We start from the raw sequence: 8,335 nt of genomic DNA on the forward strand, positions 1-8,335 counted from the left end.
GTTTCTATAGCAACAGGGGAGGAGGAAGAACCAAAAGTTAATTGTAAAGGGATCTTCCTATTAGGATTAGGAGGGTTTCTCATGGCTTTATCTGTGGGATACTGCTGTTGGCGGCGTTGTATTATGCCACATAACCCATCTGAAGATAACCCATCTGAAGATAACCCATCTGAATTCTTCACGACATTGATTGATGTCAGTGACTGAATTGAATTGAATTGAATTGAATTGAATTGAATTGAATTGAATTGAATGAGAGTGGTGAGAGAGACCACCTTGCCTTGTTCCTGATCTCAGGGGGACCCATGCTCAGCCTTACATCTCGTGCCATTTCTGTCCATGCCAGCTGTGGGTTTTTGGTAGATTCTGTTTATTGAGTTGAAGGAGTTCCACTCTATTCCTATTTGGGGGAGGAGGGGAGGAGGTGGGTGTTTTTTCCCCTTGAGTCATTGTTGAGTTTTCTCAAGTGCTTTTTCTGCATCGATTGATAGTATCATGTGATTTTTCTTTTTAGACTATTAATACCGTGGGTTATGTTGATTGAGTTTTGAAGATTTTACCAACCCTTGGATCCATGGGATGAACTCCGCGTAGTCTACAATGCTTTAAACGTGTTGCTGAATTTTATTGGCTAATGTTGTGTTCAGGTTATTCTCTTTGTCTGGCTTTGGTGTTTCTATTTTTGAGTTGCTCATAGTATTGCTTTATCATATTTTTTTTTTAAGAGAGAGCGTGCGACCTGGGGAGAGGGGGAGAGAGAGAGAGAGAGAGAGAGGAGAATCTTAAGTAGGCTCCACGGTCAGCAGAGAGCCTGCCTGGGCTCGATCCCATGATCCTGGGATCATGTCCTGGGCTGAAATCAAGAGTCAGATCCTAAGCCGGCTGAGCCACCCAGGTGTCCCTATCATGTTTTGGATAGGTAGTGACATCCCCTGTTTCACTCCTGATATTGGTAACCCATGTCTTCTTTTGTCCTCTGTCGGTCCTGCTAGAGGTCTGACAATTTTATTGATTTCCTCAAAGCACCAGCTGGGTTTTTTTGCATCCTGTTCAGCCACTGAGGAATCTCCAGGCAGCCTCTTCTGTCTTTTCAATTCGTGTTGCTCCGTCCTACTTGGCATAGTTAACATTTTGTTTCAGTTGCAATCATCCATTCCTGTGGCCTCTCCTCCCTTCTTCTCTATCTCGGCAGGCTCTCCATTACTGTTTACCCTCCCTTTCAGCGTGGCTTTCGAAAGCTGACCATATCTTGCCGGTATCTCTAGAAAGTTTCATTTTTATCAAGACTGGCTTACATTATAGCTGCACAAAAACAATTGTGAGCTCTTTCTTTTTTTTTAATTTTTATGATTATTTATTTATTTTGAGAGAGAGAGAGCGAGCAGGGGAGGGGCAGAGAGTGAGGGAGAGAGAATCCCAAGTAGACTCTCCACCATTAGCACAGAGACCAGTGTGGGGCTTGAACTGACGAACTGTGAGATCATGACCTGAGCCAAAACCAAGAGTCAGGTGCTTAACCTACTGAGCCACCCAGGTGCCCCCAGCTGTGAGTTCGAAGTAGAACCATTATCACTACATTATAGAAAACTTGCCTAATAAAAACTAAAGGAATTTGGTAACCGTCAATTTCAAATATGCCTGAGAGTACAACGGCGTGGTATGTCGGAAAGCACACCACGCCTGGTACAGCACTTGATTTCAAGTCCTGGCTCTGCCACTTACAATCTCAAGTATAGGTGGGGTGGCTCTGTGTCACTCAGCTTTGCCCGGCAAGGCCTTGTGAAGCCACCAGGTAGATCCAGGAGGATCTCAAAATAGCGTAGAGCTTCCAGAAAGCCGCTGTACCTCACGTGTCGTCACTCGGAAGTGACAGAATTGGCCGGAGTGCTGCCTTTTTGCTGTGTTGTCCCCCTGCCCAGCAAGGCCCAGCTGGACAATTCATTGGCACACAAACAGCCCTGCCATGAACACTGCCATTTCTACAGCTGTGCTTCTGGAATCTTCCCTGCCTAGAAAGTTCTCTGCTGTTTTCTCTCCTGGTTTGCATTCTCACCGCCCTCCAGGACTGGATCAAGTGCCCCCTGCCTAGCAAGGTCTTCTCTGACCGTTCCAGCTCAAACTGATGGCCTCTCTGAACTCCAGTAGGAATCACTGCAAATGCCATTGACCAAGCCCTTCTCAGTACATTTATCTCTGGACATCATGTTAGTTAGGAGCACAGGCTCTTGCCAAGGCGCACCTGAACTTCATTCTTGGCTCTGCCATTTCCTAGATACATGCCCTTAGGTAATTAACTTCACCTCCCTGAACCTGACTGACCTCCTTAGTGAAATGAAATCATCTCTGCCTGGACAGGCTTGTGAGGCTCAGATAAAATGTGGTAAAAGCTATTAAGTGCCAAATAAATGAAAGGATTATTTTAATATAATATAATAATANGGCTCGAACCCACGAACCGCGAGGTCATGACCTAAGCGAAAGTCGGACGCTTAACCAACTAAGCCACCCAGGCACCCCAAGAGCATGCAACTCTTGACCTTGGGGTCATGAGTTGGAGCCCCACGCTGAGGGTAGAGATTACATAAAACAATAAAATTAAAGGAGCACCTGGGTGGCTCAGTCAGTTAACTATCAGGCTCTTGATTTCAGCTCAGGTCATGATCTCATAGTTGGTGAGATCGAGCCCCATGTCAGGCTCTGCACTGATGGCATGGAGTCTNTTTTTTAATGTTTTATTTATTTTTGAGAGAGAGATAGAGACAGCATGAGCAGGGGAGGGTCAGAGAGAGAGGGAGACACAGAATCCGAAGACAGGCTCCAGGTTCTGAGCTAGCTGTCTGCATAGAGCCCAACGTGGGCCTCGAACCCACGAACTGCGAGATCATGCCCTGAGCTGAAGCCGGACGCTTTACCGACGGAGCCACCCAGGCACCCCAGAAAATATTATTTTAAAAAGAAAAATCAAGCATGATGATAATTTATTATTTGGTTGTTTATATAGACTCCACTATACTTCAGAAAGAGTTTAAAGCAGCATCTACTACAGCAAGATAAAAATGCAATGTAAAACAAAATGAAGCAAAGGAGAAAATGAGGGTAGGAAAGATAGTGTTAGTGACACTGTTAAACATTTATGATCGTCGTCTGTTATGTTTCTTAAGTTTGTTTTTGTTTTTTTTAAAGAAAGAATGTATTGGGGCACCTGGGTGGCTCAGTTGGTTGGGCGTCCGACTTCAGCTCAGATCATGAGCTCACAGCTGTGGGTTCANATATATTTATACTTGTAGAGTAACTTACAAGTTACAAATATATACATTTTGTTAGCGTTAGCTTTGCTGATCAGTTTTGAAGGAGTTGAATGGAGAGACAAAGTGGAGTAAAGAAATAAGCCCAAATGGAGTGACGTTCTTGTCCTGGCTCTGCCATTCATTAGCTAGGCCCTAACTTCTCAGAAATTGAAGGTTCCTGGACAAGACGGTCTAACTTGGACCATCTAGAGTTTAGTAAAAGTACAGTGTCACCTGTTGAGGAATGTACATTTCCGTTGATCCTTCCATTTGACAAAACGTATAGTGTGTTAGTTGACTTATGTTATAAAATTTTTATCTTCGACCTGTATGATATTAACGTAATTTAAATGTCTGTTTCACAGAGAGACCCCTGTCCCCCAAGGCTGGCAAAGGANTGTTCAGATCATAACTAACACAACTTCCTGACTCTCTGTATGGGACCTTTTCGCTTGCTGACCCACGGATGTGTCGAGGTGACACTTATAGGAGCCTGGGTAACGTATCACAAGGGCCTAACATCAGCTGTGCTACAGTGGTGCTCTTCTGCTTTTAGGCCACTTACAGAGATCTAGAAGTTTTACGGCCACTGTACTGAAAAATTAAAAGGGAGCACAATGATTTGGGCAAGGCCTATTAAACAGTGCCGAAAGAGAAGTTGGTTCATAAGTAGGCGTTATGGGGAAGCCCAGCAGATATTTAGAAGGTGAATTCCCAAGTTCCTCTAATGCAGTAAGTTTTAAGTGATCGCATACTGTGATTTTATTTTAGAATCAATCAATCCATTATGGTGTCCTCCGAAATATTATCAACCTTGTATTTGAGGAGAGCCCGAAGGGAAGGCTGCCCTTTGGCACAGAGGGAGGCGTGGAATGGCTCTGGCTTGAACGCAGATATGTCAAAATATATTAGCTATAAATAGGACAGATGCAATACTCAAAATAATCTCCCATTTGAGAAAAAAATTGCATTCTTCTTCTTTTTTTTTTTCAATAGTTTATTGTCAAATTAGTTTCCACATAACACTCAGTGCTCATCCCCACAAGTGTCCTCCTCCATGCCCATCCCCCCCTCCCCCCACATCCATCAGNATTATTCTTCTTAATCTTCTCTCTGCTTTCCTTCACGTCCCCTTTCCCCTCCTCTGTTGAAATAGTGTCACTTTTTTTTAAAGTTTATTTATTTTTGAGAGAGAGCGAGAGAGTGAGGGAGGGGCAGAGAGAGAGGGAGAGAGAGACATAGAGAATCCTGAGCAGGCTCTGTGCTGTCAGCACAGCTCTCATGAACCGTGGGATCATGACTTGAACCGTTATCAAGAGTCGGACGCTTCACCGACTGAGCCACCCAGGTGCCCCTTAGTGTCAGTTTTCACTCAATATCGGCTGTGCGTTTGGCCCGCACACTCCTTTCGTTGTGCGCATGGATAATCCTTTTAAACATCTCTATACATTGCGTTCCAGAAGTCAGAATTGCGCCCTTCCGTGAATTTGCTGCATAATGATGACGTGAGTGGTAGTTGGTATGAAAATTCAAGGAGACGCTTCCTAAGTGACGTGGGCGATAATCATAGGGGACAATTTTGTCACTGTTTTTCTTCTTACATTTCTGAGGTTAAAATATACTATCCAACAGAGCTAGGCTCCCTTCTTCCTTCCTTCGTGACCATTTCTTCTAGCTTCTAGGTGACTTCCCCCCAACTCCGTGATATAATTTTTAAAGAAAGGGTGTGGATGAAAATGTTACAATAGCTTCTTCTCCTTGTGCATCCGGAGTACGCCATCGCTCTGCTTTGGAGGTGTCTCTGCCTCTGCTTTTCTATTTATTTTTTAAGTCTTTATTTAAAATCCCGTTACTTAACATACAGCATTAATATTAGCTTCAGGTGTGCGATATAGTGGCTCTGCACTCTCCTACAATACACAGTGCTCAACACAAGTGCCCTCCTAATCTCCATCACCTATTTAACCAGCTCCCCCCACCTACCCTCTGGTAACCATCAGTTTGTTCTCTGTGGCTGACGGTCTGTTTCTTGGGATTCTCCCCTCTCTTTGATTTTTCCCTTTGCTCCTTTGTTTTGTTTCTTAACGAGTAAAATTGTATGGTATTTGTCTTTCTCTCACTGACCCATTTCTCTTAGCATTATGCTCTCTAGCTCCATCCATGTCGTTGCAAATGACTAGATTTCATTCTTTTCATTCTTTTTTATGGCTGAATAATATTCCAATGGGGTGTGTGTGTTTGTGTGTGTGTGTGTGTGTGTGTGTGTGTGTGTGTTTAACTTNACTGCACTATAGGGTATTTACCCAGAGAATACAAGAGCACTAATTCGAAGGGATACATGTACCCCTGTGTTCATTGCAGCATTATTTACAATAGCTGAGATACGGAAGCCACCCAAGTGTCTATCAATAGACGAATGGATAAAGAAGAGGTGATGTATACACACCATGATTCTACCGATTTAAGACGTTGTTGGGATTATCCAAGGTACATTGACCTCTGTGATTCTTATAAGCCTTATGGAAATCTTAAATATACTCCTGTACACATTCTGGATGGCCTGCAATTTGTATCAGCTGCCCCCTATTGGAGTTCACGTGCATTGCGTCTCGTCCCTTGCTAGTGTAAACAATTCTGCAGTGAACGTCTTATACATAGGACTTTGGCAAGGCATATAAAGATCCGTAGAGTGGAGTCCTAGAAATTCAGAGCCAGGAGAACCAGTGGCGTATTCTAGTCTGAGGGTAGGAAAAGACTGATTTTTTTCAGCTCAAGAAGTCAGGCAGAGAGAGCACATTCTCTCTTCTTCTTCCTTTTTGTTCTTTCCAGGCCCTCAGAAGATTGGATGGGCCCAGCCACATAGGGGTGGGCAGTCTGCTTTCGTCAGCCTACCAGTGCGAGGGCTCGTGTCAGCTGCAGACCCCCTCACAGACCCACCCAAATAATGTTTCAGCTCGGTACCTCGTGACCTAGCCAAGCTGACATGTAAAATTAACCACTCACATCCTGTAAATCTGGGCAGGATAGAGACTCCTTGAATTTGCAAGTCTAGATTTGTCTCCCCCTTTCCAAGTTTCCAACGGGTTGTCTGCTGATTTCTGCCCCATTCAGGCCTTGATGCAATGCCAGCGGCACCTCAGTGTTGCAATGTTAAGAAGTTCTCCAGTGTGATCAACGTGGCTTTGGGTACCCAGCTCAGACCTGCATTTGCCATACGCCATGTTCGATATGTCTAGCTAAGGCTTGCGCACTCCTGGCCTGTTGTTTTGAATGAATGTTGAGGACCCTTTAGGGCCGTGGCAGCCCAGAGGAAGCTTTCGCTGCCCCTGACCTTGGTTCCTTCGGTGTTCTCAAAATTCACTGCCATTTGTAAAACAACTCTCACCATTGAGAAACAGCACGTCATTTTTTCCATTCATTATTTTTCTAATAATCTTATGCTGTTCGTTGGCTTCCTCCACCCTCTGTAACTGACGTTATGTGCCAGGAGGCATTTAAAAATAAAGAACAGCAGCAACCATAACAACAACAAAGGAAAATGTGTGAGGGGATGGTGTTTGTTAATTAGCTTGATTGCGGTGATCATTGCGCACTGTCCACCTGTATCAAAATACCAAGTTATCGGGGCACCTGGCTGGCTCAGTCGGAGCAGCGTGTGACTCTCAGCCTCAGGGTTGTGGGTTCGAGCCCCGTGTTGGGTGTAGAGATTGCTTAAAAGTAAACTCTTTCAAAAATATACCAAGTTGTATACCTCAAGCTCAGACGCTTGTACCTCAGTCAAACTGAGAAAATAAAGAACAGAAAAGGGGATCTATGTGGCTTGGTTATTGGGCTGAATTAGTGTGCAGCCCTTAGCATGTAGCGCCCAGGGTCTCACTGGGAAGGTAGGACAGACGTGACCGTAAGCCGCGTGGCAGAGAATGATGCAAAGTTATCCAGTGTCCTAAGATGGGCTTCTCAAAATGTGGTTGGGGGAACCCTACCCCAGAAGCCCCCGGGGAGCTTGTGAAAAGTGCAGATGTCTGGGCCCCCTACCTGACTTGCTGTACATCTGGATCTCTGGCCGTAGATCTCAGGAAACAGCACTTTAAAAAAAAAATTTCATTTTCATGTTTATTTATCTTTGAGAGAAAGACACAGCGTGAGTGGGGGAGAGGCAGAGAGAGGGGGAGACACAGAATCCAGAGCAGGTTCTAGGATCCAAGCTGTCGGCACAGAGCCCGATGCGGGGCTCCAACTCAGGGACCGCGAGATCATGACCTGAGCTTAACTGACTGAGCCACCCAGGCGCCCCAGGGAATAGCACTTTTAACATCTCCTTCAGCCTCTTCCTCACTCTCCTACTCCCGCACGGGTGATTCTGTTGTTCACTAAACTGAAGGCGGAGAACCAAAAAAGGGAACGGTTCAGTGGAAGATGGGATTCAAGCATGTCAAGACTTAGCTAAACAGAGAAGAGCTGGAAGGGGATTCAGGAAGGGGGTGCTATGTGGGCACATCTGCCCAGGCAGGAGGGTGCACGCCTGCGGTCCCTCCCTGCTGGTCATAGGGTGGACGGCACGGTCTTCTTCGCCCATCAAAATGCCCCCCGGGAAGGTGGAGTGCTGTATTCAGTGTAGCCAGTGCAGCACGCTGGATGAATGTCCTTTGCACCGCCATGCGCAGTCATCCGAGTATTCAGTTCTGGGCGTGAGCATCTATCTGTCTGTCTGCAGAGGGAGAGATGATCTCTTCTACATCCAAACAAGAAAAGACAATCAGTAACGGCCAGCACAATTTACCTTTTCCCCTAACTTTCTGCTATGTCATTGTAACTTGTGGCAGATGCCTAAAGGGTATGTCTTTAGGCACCCCACCCCATGCGCAGTGGGAAAGGTGGCAAGTGTGTAGCATGTGACATCACATAGCAATCCCAGGAAGCCTCCGGCAATTTCTGCTCTTACCACCCACCTTCTGCCTACCCCGGTTTTTCTCTTACTCATGTATCTACCCACTTGCTCCCACCCTGAGTTTTCTCTACCTTTTTAGTTCTTTTCTGTGCCCCCCCCC

At 45.4% G+C, this 8,335-nt stretch overlaps 1 protein-coding gene across 1 annotated transcript in view; it reads left to right on the top strand.

Moving 5' to 3' along the window:
* Nucleotides 1-8,335, top strand: part of ARHGEF6 (Rac/Cdc42 guanine nucleotide exchange factor 6) — a 111,529-nt gene that overhangs the window by 49,811 nt on the left and 53,383 nt on the right. Inside the window, exon 7 of the mRNA XM_077774029.1 lies at nucleotides 3,648-3,676. Coding sequence (XP_077630155.1) covers nucleotides 3,648-3,676 — 29 coding nt within the window. The remainder of the gene's footprint in view (nucleotides 1-3,647; nucleotides 3,677-8,335) is intronic.

Source organism: Crocuta crocuta, unplaced genomic scaffold (genome assembly GCF_008692635.1).
Source record: "Crocuta crocuta isolate KB4526 unplaced genomic scaffold, BGI_CrCroc_1.0 scaffold241, whole genome shotgun sequence".
Lineage (NCBI taxonomy): Eukaryota > Metazoa > Chordata > Mammalia > Carnivora > Hyaenidae > Crocuta > Crocuta crocuta.